Source organism: Diabrotica virgifera, chromosome 5, assembly GCF_917563875.1.
Source record: "Diabrotica virgifera virgifera chromosome 5, PGI_DIABVI_V3a".
NCBI lineage: Eukaryota > Metazoa > Arthropoda > Insecta > Coleoptera > Chrysomelidae > Diabrotica > Diabrotica virgifera.
The window spans coordinates 253,472,315-253,496,900 of record NC_065447.1 but is presented as its reverse complement, the minus strand read 5'-3'; the positions used below and the strand labels follow the sequence as shown (position 1 = coordinate 253,496,900).

At 33.3% G+C, this 24,586-nt stretch overlaps 1 protein-coding gene across 3 annotated transcripts in view; it reads right to left on the bottom strand.

Annotated features, from left to right (window-relative positions):
• Positions 1-267: 267 nt before the first annotated feature.
• The window catches only part of LOC114326712 (tetraspanin-5), a 67,548-nt gene continuing 43,229 nt past the window's right edge, over positions 268-24,586 (bottom strand). For all 3 annotated transcript variants that reach the window (XM_028275134.2, XM_028275131.2, XM_028275133.2), the window contains one exon: positions 268-22,749. In XM_028275134.2, coding sequence (XP_028130935.1) covers positions 22,681-22,749 — 69 coding nt within the window. In that variant the 3' untranslated portion in view covers positions 268-22,680. The remainder of the gene's footprint in view (positions 22,750-24,586) is intronic.

The following is a 24,586-nucleotide window of genomic DNA, read 5'->3' as shown; positions in this document are numbered from 1 at the left end:
TAGGTACCTATGTTTTGGTTCTTTCTAGCAAATTGTTTGCAAATACTTTGTAGGTGATATTTAGGAGTGTTATTCCCTGCTAGTTAGTACTTTGCTTTTTGTTTCCGTTTTGTGGATTGATAGAATAACCCCTTCTTTCCATTTATCTAGCATTGTTTCTTCTCGCCAAATGCTTATCCTAAAACTTCTAATATCCAATAATCAACCGATCCAGGATTGGATAATTATTTAATTTGTCATAAATGAAACAAAATTATTACAAATGTCTATAATTAAATACTTTTATTCGCATTTCTTATTGTTACAATTGAGTTGACAATTCTTAATAATCGATTCAGACAATCGCACAGCAAATAATCAACATCTCCTGCATCAAAACATATCTTTCACAGTTGAAATTAATCAGTAAATTAATTTTAAACAAATCAAAATGTTTTCTGCAGCAAACGTTGATCAAATACTAGTGAATAAAAAAAGTAAAGAAAAAGATTTAGATAGATCCATTGGTAATGATTATTTACAAATACTATTGTATTGACCTGATTTATCAAATTTTATAAATCAATAACTCCATCCAAGGTGCTAACAAAAATCCTGCTCGAAAGAATGAAAGAACAATTGGACAATAAACTGAGGAGTAACCAAGCAGGCTTTCGTGCTAAACATTTCGCTATAGATCACATATCTGCACTTCGGAGGTAAACTGCGGATGGTGTTGTTTTGAATTTGAAGATCTTTTAATTAACTTATTTTATTAGTGGATTATACGAGCTGGTTGTATATTACTATTGAAATATGGAAAAATTGTCTATCAAACAACTATTAGATATATCAGATTTTTATAACATTTTAAGTGCTCTATCCTTTGTTGCAAACACACCCCAAACACGGTTGCTCGAAATGACGTAGTTTACTCCGAGGTCCAGATATGTGCCTTAAGAATCAACCTCGAACAAGCCAACGAATGGTAGAAAGATATAAATGTAAGTTTTATCGACTTTGAAGAGGCTTTCGATCCAGTCAATAGGAAACAAATGTGGAAAATTTTAAAATCGACGTTTTTGCCTTTAAAGTATTTGGTAAGTTTACTTTAAATACTGTTTGTAATAGACCAAATGCTGCCCACGCTAAGGAAGATCTTCTATTTAAATCAGCCTTTACGTTAAGCTTTGACAGTTCTATTTTTTGTCCTTACTATATATACGACTCAACCTTTTCTATATTATTGTTGTCCACAGTTATATTCCCAGTTATATCTAGAGATTCGTTGGTTGGATATTTAGTTTTTACTAGATTTATTTTTAATCCTATTTCTTTTGTTTTGGTATTTAGGTCTAATAGCATTTCCTTCAATTCTTCTCTGCTTTTGCTATTAGTAACATCATCTTCAAATCTCAGATGGTTTAGGTTTTTGCCGTCATGAAAAACAATGGATCTACCTAATTCTTCTCCATAAAAAATATCAAAATTATAGATATTAAAAAGCAATAATTATTGTTAAAAATAGCACGTAGAGGTTTCATTCCTAATATGTAAAAATAAAATATAAAAGCGACGTAAATACAAGAAATAGAAAACATGTAAAATAATGACTATCAAAAATAATCACATAAAATCGTTTAAAATTATTTTAAAGGAATGTCTATTAATGTACAGAAACAGTTTTTTTCTTGTCTCGTATATTCTTCTATTAGATTTGTTGCAGGTGTACTTTCAGATTCACAAAAAAAATAGTTAAAGTTAAAGCACCAAACAATGATAAATAGAGTCCGGATTTGTAAGCATAATGCTTATGGTCAATAATACAAGCAGGACTATTTTCTTTTTAAATATGAACGAAATATGCAAAAATGTCATTTTGACACCACTTTTTTATGCCTTTTTTGCTTTTTTCTTAATTTTTATACCCTTTTCGAATTTTTGTGCTTATTTGGTGCTTTTTTAAACACTATTATCATTTTTTGCATTTGCGAACAGCAGCAATTTAATTTTGATCTATACAGTGCAATGGTGGACACTGATCTCCCACTAAATAAAAATTTTAAATCATTTTTAGAAAAGTACTGTCAAAGACATGTGCCAGATGGAAGTACTCTGCAAAAATATGTTCATTTCGTTTACAAGGAAACCAGAAAAAAAGTAAAAACGAAGAAATCTTGACGAAGAGTTATTTAGTGTGCTTAAAAGAACGAGAAGCAACAAATAACAATACAGTTTCAAGATTCGTAAATGAAGCATTAACAAATTTTTATCTTCCCGAGGCTGTGCCCACCAACTAAATAGTATTCTACTACTATTCTAATGCTTTCCCACGCCGAACCAGATATGATCAAAACAGCATCAAATTAATCTTAAAGTGTTTTATCCAAATCCAAATTATTTTGGAACATGATGAAGTAGTTTTCAATCCTAATAGCAATATTAATAATATTTAAAAATATTAAAATATTACTAAAAGATTTTTAAATTGAAAACTTATATTATTGGTCCATTTCCTTGGGAACACCTCCATAGCATCTAAAATTTGCACGCCAGACGGATACTGAAGCGAAGAAGACAAGAGGGAATTCAAAAACTTACAATTCACGACCCCGTCTGTTCAGCTGGTAAATTCCAACAGAAAATGGACCTAGTTACTCAAAGAAGTAACGACCAATATAAAAATAAAATAAAAATTGGAGTACGGTCCTGACAATGATAATATACATCACGTTGTAAACCGCTGAGAAAATTTATCAGTTTTTAAATGATAAAAACACAGTTTAAAATTATTTTGTTAGTTCCTCCACAGTGTTATAGTGGAAACACCATGTAAACCTCGCAAACCTGACGTGAGTACCAAAAATCACATCATATTATATTTATATTAATAATAATATAACCTATAAAATATCCAAGAAATATAAATAGGACCAGTTTTGGGCCAAGATCCACACCAGTTTTTGAACCGGCGACAGGGCCGGCCTTGCAACGTCTCCAAAATTAATCAAACATGACGTCGAATAACACCATGAACACTACCCAAACTACATCTCACATCTCATATTCCAGTGTTGTTAACACGTTTAAACAACCAACAAAAGACGAAGCCATAGTTCTTTCTAGTATTGAAGGAACCAAAGTTCAAGAGTACATCATAGCCGTCGGTTCAATAGTTGGTCCACGTAACGTATCGTTCGCTTCCAGAATAGCCAATAATAGAATATGTATGTATCTCTCTTCTAAAAATATGGTTGATTCATTGCTGCATTCCCACAAATACGTCAATATAAAAGAAACTCAAGTAGAAATAAGAAGACTTATCACTCCAGCTCTAAGACTGATAATATCAAACGCTGGTCCTTCTGTTCCAACCACGTTAATTGAACAAGAACTACGTAAAATGGGTATAAACGCCATCTCTAAAATGACTTTTCTTAGGGTAGGAATGCCTGAAAGCGAATACAGCCATGTCTTGAGTTTTAGAAGGCAAACATTTATCACACCTTTAGAAAATATGTCCATTCCCGATTCTTTCATGATCTCTCATGATAATACCACTTACAGACTATACCTTTCTATAGAAGGATTCAACTGTTCAAAATGCAAGACTATTGGTCACCAGGAAACAGAATGTCCTGACAATGCTAATACAATCACTTCTAATGCAACCACTTCTAATACAACCAATCTTGACTCAACCAATTCTAATTCACCCACTTCTAATACAACAAATCCTGACCCAACCAATTATAATCCAACCACTTCTAAAGCTCTTCCAGAAACCTCCCAAAACACACAATATATAACAAATCTACCTTATAACCAAACAGAACAAAAACCTTCTGACAAAGCCTTAATATCCACCTCTAACGATCACCCAGCATCTTTCCAAAACATATTAGATCAGATCCCAGACGTACAGGTCTCTAATAACCAATTAGAATCTACCATAGAAACTGACGACATGTCAAGACCTACAAATAATACAAATGAAACAAACACTTTAAAAATCCCAACATCATCAACTTCCAACAAGATCAGCAATCTTACTGCATTAGAAATAACACAACCTAAAATTATTCCAAACGTCACAAAACATCTAAAAAGGCTCATCTCATCGTCTCCAGAAATCAACCAAAACACCACACAGACCGATTCTCATATCTTCACTTCTCCAGTAACAAGGAAATCAAAGAAAAAAACAAAAACGTCTAAAAGAAATTCTCGAGATGAACTTTTACTTTCCCTAGAGACAATAAAAGACAAAATCGCAAACAGATCACCACCACTTGTCCTTAACTTCGACGAAATATGTGACTTTCTCGAAAACACATTAAACGCAAAACATCCCGAAATAACCTCAAAAAACTATTCGAACGAAACAGCCGAATTAATTCAGATCCTTAATTTTGTTCACGCTTATACCCACAATTCAAAATTAAAAAATAATATAACTCGATTAAGAAAGAAACTAAGCCCCAATAATTTCTCTTCCACAGAAGAGACCGATGAAACACATTCTCAGTCAGAACTCGAAAATGTCTAACCCCTATATATTACAGTGGAATATTAATGGGTTCTACACCCATTTAGAACAATTAGAACTTCTAATAAATTAAACATGCCCAAAGATCTTATGTCTTCAAGAAACTCATTTTAAGCAATCCAATATTAATCTTCAAAACTACCAATGTTTTCCAAAAAACAGAATAGCACAACAGGCAAGTGGCGGAGTAGCCATCTTTGTAAGAACAGACGTAGAAGCTAAGCCAATCACATTAAGAGTGTTCTCAATTTCAAAAAGAAAGAAGATCCCATAGAATCACAGACGATGACCTCAAGACAATCCGCACCAAAAAAGTTTCATCAGTGTTAACATATTTAAAAGACATCAAATTGTATAACTCTACTTAATGTAATACTTTGTATTGTTTATATCCACTAATAACCCTGCGCGGTTGATGTGGTTTTGTGTTTTAAATAAAAAAAAAATAAAAATTCCATTTTTATTCAGTTGCAATGCGAAGGCAAAACAATCTTATTTTTCAATTAGAATACGGAGCACAGTCCAGCCCTCTGAATCGACGATTTTCGACTCTTGTTGGAGTCTCATCGGAAAAGACGTATTTTGGAACAATAAACAATAAAATATTTAGAGAAACAGCAAATTTCATTAGTTGAGTCGATCCAAAAAATAAACAATCAAAAAAAGATCCCTGGAAAATTTAACAAAATTTCCCTGGATTAACAAAAAACGAAGGGTTTCAAAAGATAAAGAAAATATTTTCAGTTTTAAATGGATAACATGTTGAAGATATAAATATGGATCCGACAGTAGTGGCAAAGTATAAATAGTATGCAGCGATAACCAGTGTGGACATTGAAATACGCTTTTCGATATTACAAAGATGTTTTGAGTGTGAGGCCCCGAAATTGTTATATATATTTTTTCTTAAAAAAATGGTTTGTCAAAATTTATATGCTTATTATCATGCTTTTTTTGTATAATAAAATGTTTTTTTTTTTCATAAAATCATTATGCTTTTTAAGCGCTTTTTTGCGTTTCTTTATAAAATTTAATTCCGAACTCTAATGATAAATATTCAACTTGTCATACCAGAATATCTTTTGTATATTAGGGGATTCCCATGCCTAGTCGCCATCTTTCCTTGTCTTGAGTGTCCTCCTCCAAATTCCTGCGCTCCAATGCAATTCCTGATATTTTCACTCCAGGACAATCTTGTTCTTCCTATGTTACTTCTTTCTAGCGGATTCCATCTAAATGCTCTACTGAGCTATCTAACTTTTTTTATCCGTAGAAGATATCCAAACCACTTAAGACACTTCCATTCTGTTCTATTAATTAACGTATCGGTAGCGTGTAATCTATCTTTAATGGCTTCGTTAGTAATTACATAGCGCCTTGATAATCTGGCGCTCCATCGAAGATAGTTTATCTCTACTGCATCTAACTTTCTCTCTGCTTCAGCATTTAAAGTCCATAGTTCACTTCCATACAAAGAGTCCACAAATGCTTCTTCAATTTGAATCTTTGTTTTCTCTGTTATATGTCGGTCCATCCATACTGAATTAAGAATTCCTAATTCCTTTCTTTCCCTCTTTCATTCCATGTCTAATTTCCTCTTTTAAAATTGCTCTTAGATATTTAAACTATTTCATCATCATCATCGTTCCTCAACCTCTTGCATCCACTGTTGGATATAGGTCTCTTCCATATTCTTCCATTGTTCTATATTTATCTTGTGCCTTCTGTATCCAATTTTCCACTGTTTTTCTCAAGTCATCAATCCATCTTTTTGGTGGTCTACCTATCTTCTCCATGCTATGAGTCTTTTGGTTCCCCTATTATCATTTAAACGTACTACATGTCCAGCCCATCTCCATTTCACTAGTTCAATTTTTTTCTATGGCATCTATACTTTGGTCCTCTCTGTCACCATCCTATTCTGTACCATATCTCTTCTCGTTATTCCCAACATTGCTCTTTCCATTTTTTTTTTGGGTTATTCTCAATTGAATTCCAGAATGTTTAATCAAAGTTATAGTTTCGGAACCATATGTTATTACCGGCAGTATGCATTGGTTGTAAACTTTTTTCTTCAAGCAAATCGGTAGCGTTCCTTTTAGAATATGTCGCATCTTGCCAAATGCTGCCCATCCCAAGCCTATACGACGCTGGATCTCACAAGTTTGATTGTCTTTTCCTATTCTAATGTCATGCTCTAAATAGATATAACTTGGATCTAAATTGATCATTTATTTTGTTTTTTGAAAGTTTATGTTCAGGTCTACTTACTATATTGCCTGTTTTAGTTCTTCCATCATATTGTGAGCTTCATTTAGACTCTCGTCTATAATGACAATGCCATTTGCAAAGCGCAAGTGGCTTAGATATTCAACATTAATATTTATTCCCCTTTTAGCCCAATCCAATTTTTTAAATGCATATTCCAGAGCTGTAGTAATTAGTTGGGGGGAGACGGTGTCGCCCTGTCTAATTTTTCTATATCCTGTTTCTATGTATTTTTTTTTTCAAAAAGCGTCCCATAATTTTAACCTATTCTATCAAATGTCTACAATTTGTTGTAGTGTAGGAAACAGAGGTTGAACCTCGCAAAATGGACACAAGTCCGGTTTTATTTTTTCCCTTTTCATCCCTTTAAAAGGAGGTAATTTGTGGTTTTTGCTAAACGTAGCCCTTCTTGTACGTTTTACAAAAAATTTACTTAATAGTAAAATGAAGAAGACTATATTTCCTACTATTTATTTCCCGACAGCATATGACAGGGGTGGCCAAACTGTGGCTCGCGAGCCACATGTGGCTCTTTGAAGGATTATTTGCGGCTCTCAATAAATGTACCTGAATTACTTTTAATTTTTGTGTTTTAAAATGTCTTAATTACTGAAAACAAATATAAAAGACTGTAAGATCATGACTTAAACAAGGAGACCCCTTATCTGAGCTGATAAGGGGATTTGCGAATCGAGGATCAAAACTATTGTTGGCATTTGCTGATGATCTAGGTGCAGTCGCTCAATCTACAAGAGACGTGAAAGAGGATTTCACAACTCGAGGAAGAAACAGGTTGTCTGGGCCGTCGAATAAATGAAGAAAAGACGAAATACATTAGTAACCAAAAATCCAAGACCAAGAGTTTAGCAGAACATAACTATCTAATAATGAATCGAGGAACAAACAGTTCTCTGGGTTGTCTGGGCCGTTGAATAAATGAAGAAAAGACGAAATAAATTAATAACCAAAAATCCAAGACCCAGAATTTGGCAGAACATAACTAATAATGACCACAGCTTCGAGGTAGTAAAATAGTTTAAATATCTAGGGGCGCTAATCACAGATGACAACCAATTTTAAAAAGAGGTATCAGCAAGAATAGCTGCGTGGAAAAGACATAACACTCCCTGTCATCATTATTAAGATCTAAGCTGCTAAAAAGACAATCTAAATTAAGACTGTATGTCAATTATTCGCTCAACTGTTACATATAGAAGTGAAACATGGACTCTACATCAGCGGGAAATAAATAAGCTAGGTACTGGTGTTCGAAAGGAAAGTTCTCAGAATGATATTTGGCCCTCAAAGAGATGAATTGACAGGAGAGTGGAAAAGGCGCCGCAAAGCTAAATTGGTGATTGTGTATGGACTGAAAACATCGTAAGATGTGTAAAAGCTAAGATAAGATGGGCAGATCATGTGGTAAGATTAGAGGAAAACACACTGTTAAAGACAGTGTTTTTTGAGAGACGGTGGATCAGTAGGCCGTCCGAGAAAAAGATGGAAGGATAATGAAGAATTGAAGTATCCTGAATTAGTAAAGGTTTTTACACTTTTAAATGATTGTTTAATTGCGGCTCGCGAAAAATTTCAAATTTTGAAAAATGGCTCGATTATTAAGGAGCTTGGCCACCATATGACTATGGCATATGACTATCACCCACCGTTTAGCGGGGGTGACGCCCCAAAGATGACAAATTTTTAAAAAAGATGTTTTTAAAATAAAATTATTTTTTCCTAACTGTAATGAAAATTAAGAACAAACCCTGCGGCAGTTAATCACAAATAAGTGGCTGATTTTTTGGTATAGGTTTCATTTAAGGGCAATTGCAATTTTTTTAATTACAGGGTGATACATTTTAAAAAACCCCTTTTTATACCATCTGAACCGCCTATGCTAGAGCAAAAAACTTTCAGCGATTATCCATGTATTGGTGTTATTTACAAATTTGTATAATACACCCCCATATTTTCCCCGGAACCGCCCAAAAAAAAAGGAGAATTAATAAAGAAAATAATCAAAAATTGATTTTGGGCCACCACTGTGGCTTTAGGGTGCAAAGAAAATAAAATATGCATAGGTCATAATGTGTAGCAGACAGTGTGTTCTTTTATTTTCCATAAGTACGTTATTAACAAAATGAATAGGTGACGAAAAAAAAACAAAAACTGGAGCCCGCCTCCAAGCGCCACTGTGCCGTAACGGTGAAAAAAATGCATATGACTTTTATTTGTAGAGAAAATACTGGTCTTTAATTCTGTATAAGTTTTGTTTTAAAAAAATGCATAGGTAATGAGAAAATCGTAAAAACATGCTCTCCAAGGGCTAGGGGTAGTTTCTGCAGTTTATTTTCAAGGATAGGGGTACTTTCCCCAGGGATGTTGCAATTATTATCATATATATTTATGAAAAACCCTATTGATGGAGCATATGCACATATGGGCCAAAAAGCAAAAAAAAAAATTTCAACCCCCACTTTATTTTTTTTGCTACAGGGGTTGCATCAAGAAATCGCTTTTGGTGTCCGTCCATGGGTAATAAGAACGTGCACAAAATAATATATGAAGCATTTTGATAAAGGGCATGGTGTGTGAACGATTCCAAGAAAATCACTTTCTTTATTAATTCTCCTTTTTTTTTGGGGTGGTTCCGGAAAAAAATGGGGGTGCATTATATAGAAGTTTGTAAATAACACCAGTACATGGATAATCGCTGAAAGTTTTTTTACTCTAGCATAGGCGGTTCAGAAGGGGTTTTTTAAAATGTAACACCCTGTAATTAAAAAATTTGCAATTGCCCTTAAATGAAACCTATACCAAAAAATCAAACACTTATTTGCGATTAATTGCCGCAGGGTTTATTCTTAATTTTTAGTACAGTTAGGGGAAAATAATTTTTTTAAAAAACATCTTTTTTAAAAATTTGTCAAGTTTGGGGCGCCACCCCCGCTAAACGGTGTGTGATAGACATATGCTATCGGGAAATAAATAGCAGGAAATATAGTCCTCTTCATTTTACTATTAAGTAAATTTTTTGTAAAACGCACAGGAAGGGCTACGTTTCGCAAAAACCACAAATTACCCCCTTTAAAGGAATGAAAAGGGGGGTTCCGGGGCGAAATTTTTTAAGAAAATTTTAGTCTCAGAATAAGCACCCCTTGATATACCAGAAAAAAATAAAACCGGACTTGTGTCCATTTTTCGAGGTTCAACCTCTGTTTCCTACACTATTGTATAATAAAGAGGTTGTCAAAATAGAACTTCCGCGATCTAAACCATTTTGGGGTGCACTTATTTTTAGTGCTGCTGCCATGTCAAGTCTGTCCTGTATTATCTTGCAGAAGTCATATTTTTTCATATAGTATACACAGTATACACCATATTTTTCCAATAATTGTATTGGGACCGTGCAAGTTCGGCAAAGCGACCTCTATTTCTACGCTCTGTACTTTTATTCGCACTTTTAATTATATTGGCCAATTATAGTAGTCCTGGTTGCTGGATAATTGTCAAGGCCATAGTCCAAAAAAATAATAAGAAGAAAAAATAAGATGCAGGTTATGTTATGCAAACGTAAACAATTGTATGTAGTAAATAAAATTAGTTATTAAAATGCAGTACTGCAAGCAAAATACAATTAATTAAATTTACCTTTATATAATAATTGCATATCATATCAATATTGTGGAGCAATATATAATTTTTCTGCTTCAATTACAGAAGGTATGAAATATACGTCAATTTGACAATTTCAATTGACAATATGAATTATTTAAGATAGTTGCAATATTTCTCCGCGACTCGCGCACGGTCGTTTCTCGTTTCCCTTCCAAGTACTTGCACACCGCGAATTGTAGACGAGAATTTTTGTTTGTCGCCAGTGTCAACTAATGATTTACATCTATCAGTATCTTTCCGTCATCCTGAAGTCACTGAAGAACACAATATTTAATCCTGCTTTTTTAGAATCAATTTCTTTAAGACAGAAAAAAACTGTTCCTGTTTCTGTATGCGCCTTAAAAACTAAAAAAAATAGAACGGAACAATATCACAATGGTAATACTTCACTTTAAAATAGTTCAAGTAAAGTTTCAATTTCTACGGTCTAATCACAAAGTTGTCAAAAAATTGGTACTAATTTACCAACATCAAAGTCAAGGATCGTACAATATACTTTATATATGGCGTCTCCTAAATGGTACTCTAACAAATTGAGTCATACGGGGACATCTATACATAGGTTTATACAATTCAGTCAAAAATTAGATCAGATCTAACAACTGCCTAATGGATTCTGTTTGAACAGAGTATTGAAAATGTATAAAAAGATATGTGTGCGAGTATAAACGTTGTGAAAGTAGTTAAATCTAAAATAAAATAAAAATTAGGAGAATGTATCAATAGTATGTAGACCAAAATCTTGAAAACTCATCAGCAACTGATACGAGACTTTAAATATTTAGAATTTTTATATATTTATTATTTGCCATCATGAGACAATAAAATGAACCTAAGGACCTTTTGACATGACGCCATGTTTGATTTTTTCTTCTTCTTCCCCTTTCTAAGCCATTCTGTTTCTTCATTGGCGGATTAATACTTCTATGGAAGGTTATCAGTCCAACTTTTGCGCAGTCATATAGTTCTTCTGTAGATTGGTGATTTATCTCTTGCTATTTTGAGTACACGTGTCTCCCCCATTCTGGTTATGTGGTTATTCCATTCTTTTTTTCTATCTAGTGTCCATTCGTTTATACACTGTACGTTACATTGTCTTCTGATATCTTCACTCCTCTTTCGATCTCTCAGCGTATTTTCTGTAATTATTGTTCTCAGTACTCTCATTTCTGACGTTTCCAGTAGTCTTTGTGTTAGTCCCGGCGCAAATTGATCCTAAGCGAACACAACCTGGCACCTGCGAGTTGCGTAGAGAGTTCTGCGCATCCTAATATCAGTCAATACGGTGCCAGGTCTAGCCATGCGAACGTTTGTCATCGGCGTACAGTTTTCTGGTGTCGTGGGGCGCGTGACTCAGTTGCGGTTTTGTTTTCGAGATGGACGTAGAAAAGCTAATAGAACTCGTTCGGAATTCCTATTATTATAAACAACACTGATTGTAATTGGATTGTCGTTGCAAAAACTGCTTACCTATTACATATATTTATATCTTGTCTACATATTTTATTTTTAAGCATGAACAAGCCCGGTATGATGACACATTTTATTCGAGGGTTATGCGATATTCACAGATATGCTTAACGGTTTTTAGTAATGGATCATTTTTAATGATAATGTTGTGTAGATTTAAGAAATGAATGATATTTACAAAATTTTTATACCTATAGAAAAGGGATTACGCCATCATTTGTGACATAGTATTTCTAGGCCTGGATCCCGCGTACCAACAAAAAGTTGATTAATAGCAAGCTGAAAATTTGTTAATAGCTTAACGGTGTCTCGTCAGACAAACTTTTATGTACGGGAACACTGAAACAGGGGAAGTTTTAATTGTGGAACAGGTTAAAAATTTGGAATGTCAGATTACAAAAACGTTCCATATATTTTGTCGGACAGAACTTCCAATTGATTTGTTACCATTTCATTAAACTCTCATGGAAAAATTAGACTGGTGTTTATCACTTACTGGGCATTTTAATGAGTGAAACAGGAAGAACATGTCAAATAACAGGAATCATGTTTGTTAGTAATAGCAGTCTGATTTTTGCATGAGAGTTTAATGAAAGGGTAACAAATCGATTTTTTGTTCTGTCCGACAAAATACATGGGACGTTTTCGTAATGTAACGTTCCTGTTCCACTATTAAACCTTCTCCTGTTCCAGTGTTCCTGTACATCAAAGTTTGTCCGAATAGACACCGTTAAGCTACTAACAAATTTTCAGTTTGCCGGATTCAGGTCTATAAAGTATGTTTTGCTTTTAAAATAAAAGATGTCCTTCAATTTGTGTAGGTTCATTTAATAAAAATAAAAGTTAAGTTTCTGTAATAATCAAGAGGCGGCATTTCGAAGACTTGCATCATATTAAAAAGATGTACCGCACGGCTCTGTAGTTAGTGTGGCTTTAGCCAATAAATCAAAGTTATGCGTTTACAAGAGCATATTATTTGAAAAATAAGGAGTACCATAATGTGTCATAATTATAATCTCCTTTATACAGATCAAAAAATTGTTTAGTATGTATTTCTAAATCCACACAATCATTGGAAAATGATTCATGGTAAAAAATATCTATTAATGACACAGTTATCGACAAAGTCGATCAATTTTAAACTTGGCATCATATATTTATTAGACTTTTGTTTATCGTTAAAAATTAAATGATGGTTGTGAATTGTATTTTTTGTGCTATTTAATATTTTAGCAAAAACATAATCAGCAAAAATCTTATTTAAAACATGCGAACCGTTTTTGTAATCGCAATCAATGCAGTGTTTAACTTATGCTTGTTATTATAAAGGTACCTATGTAGAAATAGAATACTCAGTGTAAGATATCTTTTTATGCAGCCGCTTATGATCAAATTCGATGTTTTCGAAAGTCATACCGCTACGACTACTAGGGACGTGTAAGATATTTTTAAAACGTTACTAGTTACATGTACGGAACTACCGTTTTTTAGTTGCCTACTCAATCCAGTACAAGGATCAGATACATCAGTATTTTGTAATCAGTATTTGTACTCAGTACCACTGAGAACCGGTATCAATAGTAACCGTTACACGTTTGCACTTATTTTGCCCATCTCTATTCGTTACAGCGACAGCCGACGGTCGGGTTAGCTTGTGATCAATATGCGCCACGCTAGAAAAATAACTGCACAGGTCACCGGTTCCACCAGCGCAGGTTGTGACTCGCTTAGGTTCAATATGCGCCAGACCTTAAGGCTATTTTATTTCTGATGCATGTCATTACTGGTCCTACAGTGACTATAAATTATTGACTTCATCTCAGTGTTAAAAGGGCCGGCGATAACGGGCCTGCAAGGGATGCACTGCAGGCGGGCGCCCCTGTTTAGGGGGCGCCAAAATGAGTTTTTTTCTGCTGGTACATACTATACAAAATACTAAATTAAAAGAAACCGAAGGGCGCCCATGCTAGTTTCGCAGGCGGGCGACTTATACCCTAGCGCCGGTGATGTCGGTTTCGCCATATAGTGTTATGAAGGCATCCTGCCAATCTATTTGCTTTTTGTACTTAATCTCTTCTTTCTTTGTCCAAGTCTCCATAGCTGGACAGAGTAATTCCAGTACTGCTCTAACAAATATGCCACTTGATCTGAATCTTTTATACTTTTATAATATTAATGTTAGAAAAAATTCTTCACATTTGTTTAAGTTTGAGACTGTTGGGGAAATATTCGTCTATCAATTACTATTAGAAATAAAATCCAAATCTACAGGTTCTGACTTACTCACTATTGATATGATACTTATGTGTTGCCCATTCATTGTTCGTTATGTAACTGACATAATTAATACTTGTTTGGCAAATAATGTTTTTCCCGATGCTTGGAAAATTGCAAGAGTTCTACCAATTCCTAAAATAAAGGAAGTAAAAGAGCTTGGTGAATTAAGACCTATTAGTCTGTTGCCTGTACTATTAAAAGTTTTAGAAAAAATTATGTATCCAAATCAAAAGTCACTTAGATAAATATAAAATACTTCCTTCCTTCCAGTCTGGCTTTCGCAGTGGCTATAGCTGTAGTACTGCTTTGCTAAATATTGTGGATGATATTCTAAAAGGGCCAGACCTAAATAAATGTACTGTATTGATTCTTCTTGATTTATCTAAGGCATTTGATACTATTTCTCATGAATTACTGTTTGGTATTTTACACTATGTCGGATTTTCGTTAGATGCGATTAAATTATTGAAAAGTTATTTTAGTAATCGGCAGCAATATGTCGAAACTAACGGTGGAGCTTCTGATTTATTCAATATATCTAAAGGTGTTCCGCAAGGATCTATCCTTGGGCCACTTCTTTTTAGTATTTATATTTCTAATTTAACATCCAATTTAGATAATGTTAGTGTTCATTGTTATGCTGATGATACTCAAGTGTATTATACATTCTCTCCTACAGACTTTACAAGTGCTTCAGAAAAGCTTAATAGTGATTTATCTAAACTCGTAATTGAATCTGAAAAACATCAACTAAAATTAAATCCTATTAAATCATCCGCTATGGTTTTCGGTAAAAACAAAGACAGTATTAGGAGAAATATTCAAATTTTGTTGCAAAATAATAAAATTAATTGCACTGATGTGTCCAAAAGCTTGAGTTTATTCCTAGATTCTGATCTTAAATTTAAAAAACATGTGTCGGCTTGTATTCAAAAAGCATACAGTTCATTAAAAATATTATTTCAGCATCGACATATTTTAAGCTCTAGGCATAAAATATTACTAACGGAGTCTTTAGTCTTATCGCATTTTAATTATGGAGATGTCGTGTATGGTCCTTGTCTTGACCAGTTTGATATAAATAGAATACAAAAAGTGCAGAAGTCATGCCTTAGATTTATTTACGGTATTAGGAAGTATAAGAGTGTCTCCTATAAGCTTAAGGATGCTAAATGGCTTGATATGTAGAACCGACGAAAGCTCCATGCTCTTTGTCTCTATCATCGTATGATAGTAACAAAATGTCCGCCATATCTATATGACAGAATTAAGTTCAGGACAGATGTTCACAATATTAATGTCAGATCCAAAGGTTTGATATCTCCACCCACGTACAAAACAACAACATTCCGTAAGTCACTCTTATAATATTTACAACTTATATAATAGTATCCCTGAATCAATGAAAAAACTACCTATTAACTCATTCAAAAGAAAAATGAAATTACATCTTCTTGAGTCAACACATAGTACCCTATAAACATTACTTTTCGTGCCCTATCACCTGTATTGTTTCTTTTTTATTTTATTTCTATTATTTAAATTTAATTAACTGTAATATAACTGTTATATATTTGATTTATATATGCCAGCAGAAAATGTTCTTTAATTGTTAAAAAAGGGCCAGAGCTTTGATCAGCAGGCACAGCATTCGTGTTGTGCTATGTTGTTCTCTTGTCCCTTTTACAGAGATTTTTTTCCTATATTGTTATATTTGGTACTTGTACTTCTTTATTTTGTCTCTGTAATAAAGAGTTTATTATTATTATTATTATTACTGGTTCAATACTGATGCCATCAATTTCTATTTTACATCACATTGGTTGGATATGTGGACTAATCTTAGCAGACTATCTTCATTTTGGTCTATCTTCTGGGCAAACAGAAATGTTCTATGACTTAATTTGAATTGACTGTATATAACAGTGTTTTCTTAAAAAGTGCTATACCTGATGGCTCTAAAATTAAAATATTGGTTTTTATAACCACAGATTCGAATCTCAAGCTCAATACTCTGTTCAATGCCGCATTTTTTTTAATATACGATAAATGCTGTCATAGGCACAGTACAAGTTAACAATTTATGAAAAATATGTCTTTCAATTATTTTACAATACTGGAATATTTCAACATACAAATTCGAATAGACAAATTGATAAAAACTTCTTAAAAACTACAACCTGCCAAGTGAGTGACATAAATTTGATTTTGTGAGCTTAATTCGTCCTCAAGCCTAAAGAAACATCTTTAAATTCACAAGATGATTCATTCCAATAATTCCAAAAACTTTTCCGTAATCTCAGAATCAAATTCATATATCAAAAAAAATCTTATTTTTTGAACAAACGTAAGAAAATTCAAAAATGCTAAATTCAATGATATTTATACAAAAATATTCAATACAGAGTGTATTTATCAAGTCTCTATTAAATAATTATTAGTATTTGGCAGCATTTGTTAACACTATTTTAAAAAATATAACAAAATCATTACACTTAAAATAAATAACTCCATTTCTTGGATTCATAGGCGGATGCTGAAGATACCTTGGACAGGAAGAAAAACTAACGAAGAAGTACCAAGGAGGGTAAACAAAGATAGAGAACTGCTAAAGACTGGTAAATACCGGAAAATGTCTTAGCTGGGACATACAGCCCTATTCTGTAACTTTTAACAAATCGAATAGAAATGACCAAGTCGAATCGTAATTACCCGAAATCGGAATGTTTGATATCTATCGCGTCATTTTTGTGTTTGGATTGGTATTCTGTAACTCATATCGTAATCGAAACCTCTGACTTCTATTTCACGCGGTTCTGAGGTGGTGGCAACCCCGCATTAACCAGAGAAATTATTGTTCGGTGACTGGATCTAAATTTAAAATTTGACACCGTTGCCATATCCTCAATGTTTTCATACTTTCTTCATACTATCCTCAAGTTTTGAAAAGTAAAGAAAGTATTAGTGTAAATACTGGATGCAAAAAGCTCAAAAGAGGATAAATGGTTTTAAATTAAAGTTAATTAAAATTGATATAAAAAAAGATAAACTGATAAATAAAAAAGATAAGTGAAGATAAGAAGTATAAATGGTTTTAAATCAAAGATATTTAAATTGATGTTATTAATTCATTATTATTAATCTATAATTTAAAATCGATATTACTAATAATATGCAATCTTTAAGATTCGATTAGAGCTGAAATAACTGCTAAACAACTTTTCCCAAAAATGGCATCTTTTCTATAATTTGTTCAGACTATGAGCGTTGACTGATAAATATACAAGTATACTAGTCCAGGATAATAAGGTTTTTCCCATGACACTCGAGCAGCCAGGGTACTGACTGAAGCGTTTTTTCGACAGGTAATACCTATAAGAGCAAATTGTAACTATTTCCTGCGTAGGATCTGGCGGCCATTTTTCTTTATAAACAATTAAGTGTCAAAAAATGGCATTTTCCCTTTTTTTTCAAATCAATGGAAAACAGTGAAACGTATGGTTTTTATAGCACAAATATCTTTGAGATTATGAAAAAAGCTTTAAAATGACGTGTTACAAAGTTTGATATACTCATTTGTTGTTAATATAATTGCGAAAAACGGTCGGAATTGCAAAAAAAATTAATTTCACAATATCTATTGTAAAAATTAGTGTACAGCTTTGAAATTTTTGTCATATAAGGGTTCTTTGGTGCTTAATATGTGATAAAAATTTCAAAGCGATTCATTCCATTGTTTAAATTTTATTCAATTTGTTTATCCTAGAGAGCATTTCTTTTGCAATAAAATAAGTCAGAAAAACATGACGTTAGAACCATTCCACATGTGTCAAATGAAAGAGCATGAGCTATATTTTCAACTTGATTTAAAAAAAGCGAATAAAAAATGCATTTATTAGTAATAAATAATTATGCAAAAGTATCGTAAATCTTTCCTTATAAACTTTTTATTTTGTTATACAAGAAATTATATATATTTATTACAATTTTTTATAAATTATGATATAAATAATATTACTTGGTAGTTGTGCACTTAAAACAGGGTAAAAAAGTTAATTTTTTTTGGAAAAAGTTATCCAAAAAGTTTATAAGGAAAGATTTACGATACTTTTACATAATTATTTATTACTAATAAATGCATTTTTATTCGCTTTTTTTAAACCAAGTTGAAAATATAGCTCATTCTCTTCCATTTGACACCTGTGGAATGGTTCTAACGTCATTTTTTTCTGACTTATGTTATTGCAAAAAAATGCTCTCTGAGATAAACAATTCGAATAAAATTTAAACAATTAAATGAATCGCTTTGAAATTTTTATCACATATTAAGCACCAAAGAACCCTTATTTGACAAAAATTTCAAACCTGTACACTAATTCTTACAACAGTTAATGCGAAAATATTTTTTTTGCAATTTCGACTTTTTTCGCAATTATATTAACAATAAATGAGTATATCAAACTTTGTAATATGTCATTTTAAAGCTTTTTCCATAATCTCAAAGACATTTGTACTAAAAAAATCACAAGTTTCACTGTTTTCCATTGATTTGAAAAAAAAAAGGGAAAAATGCCATTTTTTGACAGTTAATTGTTTATAAATAAAAATGGCCGCCAGATCCTACGCAGGAAATAGTTACAATTTGTTCCTATAGGTACTACTTGTCGAAAAAACGCTTCAGTACCCTGGCTGCTGAAGTGTCACGAACAGGGTATATTTTTGTCTTACTACCCTGGCCTATACTGGCATTGTTTAAGAAAGGAGTCTAGTTATACAATGATACTGGTATAATATATTTATCCATCAACGCATCAGAAGTTTATCGTATGCTATTCTTGTACATTATACCGTTGATTGAAATTGTACAAGAAATAACTAACAAAATTATGGCAACACTGCGAGGGGCAAACGTTCATTCATGTGCCAAGCCAAATATTAAATAAATAAGGTTAGGTACAAGGTCCAATTCATACTCGTACAACATGTCTAAATTAAATATATAATTACAAATAACACCACAGACTAAAAATTACGCAGCTAAAAAAGGTACAAACACTATAAATAATTATAAAATAAGTAGTAATCAATTATTTTTATATATAAAATATAAACGTCAAAACAAAACAAAATGCGCTTGCGTCAACCACAATTCCGATAATCGAAATCTCCTTTCGACAGGGTAAATGCTGTCGAAGTGATTTCTATTCACTATTACGATTGTAGAGATTCCGAAGTAGTTATGGAATACGGATTTGGACTATTTCTATTCGACTTGGCCACTTCTATTCGATTTTACTGACTTCTATCATCGAAATGAGTTACAGAATAGGCGTGAATGAGTGAAGAAAAATCGATATAAAATATTACAACTGATCCTTAAAGGCAAAATAGAGGGCTGCAGAGGTGTAGGAAGAAAACAAGTTTCTTGGTTAAAAAACATTCTTGAATGGACTCAGATATCAAATGCAGAACAATTATTTCATATTGCAGAAGATCGAGAAGACTTCGCATTGGTGATCGCCAACGTCGGATAATTCTGATATGGCACATGCTTTTCTCAAGAAGGCATCGGCCATAAAGAACACCTTAATGGATATGCACATCTACAACTAAGTCAAATTAGCATCTTCCTCATGTGGCAACATAGTTAACCAAACCATTAAAGATGTAATACAAGAATCTCCGTGTCCTTTTGAATTTCCCGCCTCTTGACATCCACATTGACTACCTTCAAAAGGGGAAAACAGTCAATGGCGAATATTATAGCTTACTGGGTCGACTCAATGAGAAATTGAAAAAGAAACGACCGCATTTGGCCAAGAAAAATGTTCTTTTAAAACCAGGACAATGCAAGGGTGCACACATGTGCAGTTTTCATGACAAAAATCTATAAATTAGGCTAGGAATTGCTCCCACATCCGACCCATTCTGCAAATTTAGCCCCGAGTGACTATTTCTTGTTCCAAAACTTCAATAAATGGCTCGCCGGAAAGAGATTTAGTTCCAACGACGAAATCTTCTCACAAACAAATGCCTATTTTGATAATATTGCCGATAAATCATATTTTTTCGCAAGGGATAAAAAATAGAGCAACGTTGGACTAAGTGTAGTAATATTAGGACACTCTGTAATAAATCTGTTTAAACCTCAGTCAATACTCAAGCTAACTCATTCAGTACTCAACGTATTCAGTAACCTCGAATAACATTGAAATGACTTCTTATTATTTAAAGGTGTATATCAACATTCTTCTCCTATTTCTTAAGGTGCCTTCTTCATTACTGAAGGTTGGCTATAACTACAGCAAATTGCTCTCTATCTTGAGCGGTTCTTAGTATCAAATGTGTGTCCATGCTTGTCCAGTCTCTTACGTTCTTCAGGCAGGAGCATTTTCTTCTTCCTAGACCTCTTCTTCCTTCCACTTTCCCTTTCATTATGAGTGGTAAAAAATTGTATCTTTCTTATCTATAAATATGTCCTAGATAACTCGTTTTTCTGTTCTGCTCTCTCAGTTCCCATTCTTCTCAGCATCTCGTTGTTGGTCACGTGCTCTGCCCAACGGATCTTCAGCATCCTTCGTAAAACCCACATCTCAAAGGCTTCTATACGCCTCATACTTGTAGTTCATAGAGTCCATGTTTCCACTCCGTATAGCAATATGGAATAAATGAAAATTTTTAAAAAATGGTATCGGATATCCAATGATACGGTAGAGTTTATTAGGAATTTTTTCATTCTTTGAAAAGCAGATTCTATACGAGAACGTATTTCGACCAACGTATACAGGGTGTAACAAAAATACAGGTCATAAATTAAACCACATATTCTGGGACCAAAAATAGTTCGAATGAACCTAACTTACCTTAGTACAAATATGCACACAAAAAAAGTTACAGCCCTTTGAAGTTACAAAATGAAAATCGATTTTTTCGAATATGTCGAAAACTATTAAAGATTTTTTGTTGAAAATGGACATGTGGCATTCTTATGGCAAGAACATCTTAAAGAAAAATGATAGTGAAATTTGTGCATCCCATAAAAATTTTATGGGGGTTTTGTTCCCTTAAACCCCCCCAAACTTTTGTGTCCGTTTCAAATAAATTATTATTCTGGTGCCATTAGTTAAACTAAATATTTTTAAAACTTTTTTGCCTCTTAGTATTTTTTCGATGAGGCCGTTTTTATCGAGTTGCGGCTTCTTTTTTAATATGTTTACATAAAAATTTTATGAGGGTTTTGTTCCTTTAAACCCCCCAAATGTTTGTATACGTTCCAATTAAACTATTACTGCGGTACCATTAGTTAAACACAGTGTTTTTAAAACTTTTTTGCCTCTTTGTATTTTTTTGATAAAGCATCTTTTATCGAGATGTGGCTTCTTTTTTAATATGGTTCAAAATATACCTAAAAATGTAAATCATAAATAAATTTTCATATTATTACCAAGTCTCCATAATCGTACTTTACCATATACAAATATGTGGTGGATTTGACAAATATTCAAATATCTCGATAAAAACTGACTTCTGTAAAAAGTACTAAGAGACAAAAAAGTTTTTAAAAACTTGTGTTTAACTAATGGCGCTACAATAATAATTAAATTGAAACGTACACAAAAGTTTGGGGGGTTTAAAGGAAACAAACCCCCATAAAACTTTTATGGGGTGTTCAAATTTCATTATAATTTTTTTTTAAATAATACTGTCATAACAATACCACATGTCCATTTTTAATAAAAAATCTCTAATAGATTTCGATATATTGGAAAAAATCGATTTTCATTTTGTAACTTCAAAGGGCTGCAACTTTTTTTCCGTGCACATTTGTACTAAGGTAAGTTAGGTTCAATCGAACTATTTTTGGTCCCAGAATACGCGATTAAATTTATGACCTGTATTTTTGTTACACCCTGTATAATATAAACATTACCCTGGCGATATAGGGTTGTAAGTTAGTAAGTATTAACGTAAAGGCGATGCCAACACGATGTTAGGATAGGTCGCGATATTATTATTGTAAACAAATTGCTATGGTTTAGTCATCGATATTGTGAATTGAAAATATAATGTATTTGAACAGAAATAGAGTTTTAATCAATTAAGGACCAAAGAAGCAGTTTAAGTACCACCCCTTTAGCTTCTTCAGGACATATAAAACTCAAAGCTTCTTCTGTATAAAACTCAAAAGAGTAAATATTATTTTTGGTTTTAAACGAATCAAAATGCCATATGCTAAATAAATAAATAGTGCAATAACTAATAACATTACTTGACAAATACTCTCTGTACCACTCTATATCTATGTCGAAGAAATACAACAATACTAGCTGATACCGTCCTCCCGGGTTGATTCCTCCTTAGTTATGACAGTTTCAAACGAATTCTATCTGAGCTGCTGAGGGCTCCCACGCGATCCGGTACATCATTCTGTACTAGACGGCAGTGGGAGTTCTTGATTGTCAATGCCACTTGGCTTTCTGAGCAAAGATGTCGGCGCGCAAGTTCTGAGCGAAGCAGATGCCTAAAATCTAGAACAAGTCGAATATTAAATACAATTATGTTTTAGAATAGTGGAATGTGTATGCTATTTTTTGTTTGAACCAAGGTGGTATTTGTTCTTAATATAATAATTGATCAGTCTTTCTACTTAGTGTGGTGCTTCTCAGAGCTTTCTTTCACTGCGTCACAAGTGACAAAAAAAAGGTACGTGCGTGATTATACACATTTATAACATTTATTCTAGATGTTGATAGAGGCGCTATAATCGGAAAAAATGATTTACCTATTACATTTCTAAACGACTATAATCTAAAGTTCTTCTCAGAACTTTCTTTCAGTGTGTCATTAATTTTGACGTCATATATACAATAAGGCCCTGTGTGGAGAGAGGGCCTTATTTATAAGTTGATGAAAATCATACCCTGTCTCAAAACTTGTCAGCTGATAAACAATCTACTAACTAACAGACTGTTTCATGTATATATAAATGACGCACGAAGTAACGTTAGAAAACTTAACAACGGCTTACCTCAAGGCTCAGTGCTAGCTCCTTTATTATCTAACCTTTATACGGCAGATATACCCGAAACAAAATATATATATAAAAACAAAGATAATAGTAAGGAAGCTGGAGAACGAGCTCTAAACGAGGACCTAACTACACTAAGTAACTACTTTAAGAACTGGCGCTTACGTCCTAACACAAGCAAAACTGAAACCTGTCTCTTTCACCTGTCGAATCAACTTGCGGGCGATACTCGCAATGTAACTCTAAATGATACAGCTATCAAACATAACAACAACCCCAAATATCTAGGCGTCACACTTGATAGAACACTCACCTTCAAAAGCCATCTTACAAACGCAGCCGGTAAGCTGAGAACAAGAAACAATATAATAACAAAACTTGCTGGAACAACTTGGGGTGTTTCTGCAGATACTCTTCGGACCTCTGCTCTAGCTTTGGTTCTTTCAGTGGCAGAATATTGTGCACAAGTATGGTTAAATAGTGCACATACAAACAAAATCGATGTCCAACTTAATCAAACCATGAGAATAATCACAGGAACAATAAAATCAACCCCAGTGAGATGGCTGCCTACTTTGAGCAATATTGCTCCACCAGATCTACGCCGTACAGCAGCATTGGTGAGAGAGTACCAGAAAATTGTAGCCAACATACAATTACCAATCCATCAAGACATACCAGACAAATCCTCCAATCAGATCTGCCCGAACAATTGGTGATTCCTATGATATACAAAGGCAATGGTCCACAAGATGGATGCCAACAATAGCAGCAGACTATATTCAGATATCCACCCCAACCTAGGGTTTCATCGGATCGGGTCTGCCCCGGTCCACCTGGTCGAGGCTTAATCGCATACGTACCGGACATGGTAAATGTGCTGATTCTCTGTTCAAATGGGGTCGTGCGGAAAGTCCACAGTGCGATTGTGGATCACCTAGACAGACCATAAGTCATTGTGTTTCAGATTGAATAAATCGTGCCTACCGTGGAAACCTCCAGGACTTTGTGGATGACTATGTAAATTGGACATTAATATTTAGATTCATTCGTTATATTTTAGTGTTTGAATAATATATATTATATTTGTGTATTTATCGTACTGTGAAAGTCCATACGCTAAAAAAAACGTCTTATATGATTTTAAGAATGTCGAGAATCATTGCATGACATTTTAGTTAAATCTGACAGTTGTCAGAATCGTAATCAGCCAAATATGAGAAGGTTATTGCAGCATAACCCTTTTATTTTCAATTTGGTATAAAAACAAATCAATCGTGTTTATTGCATTTATAAAAAGTTCTGTTCTTTGATTTGTATAGTCACATAAACATATT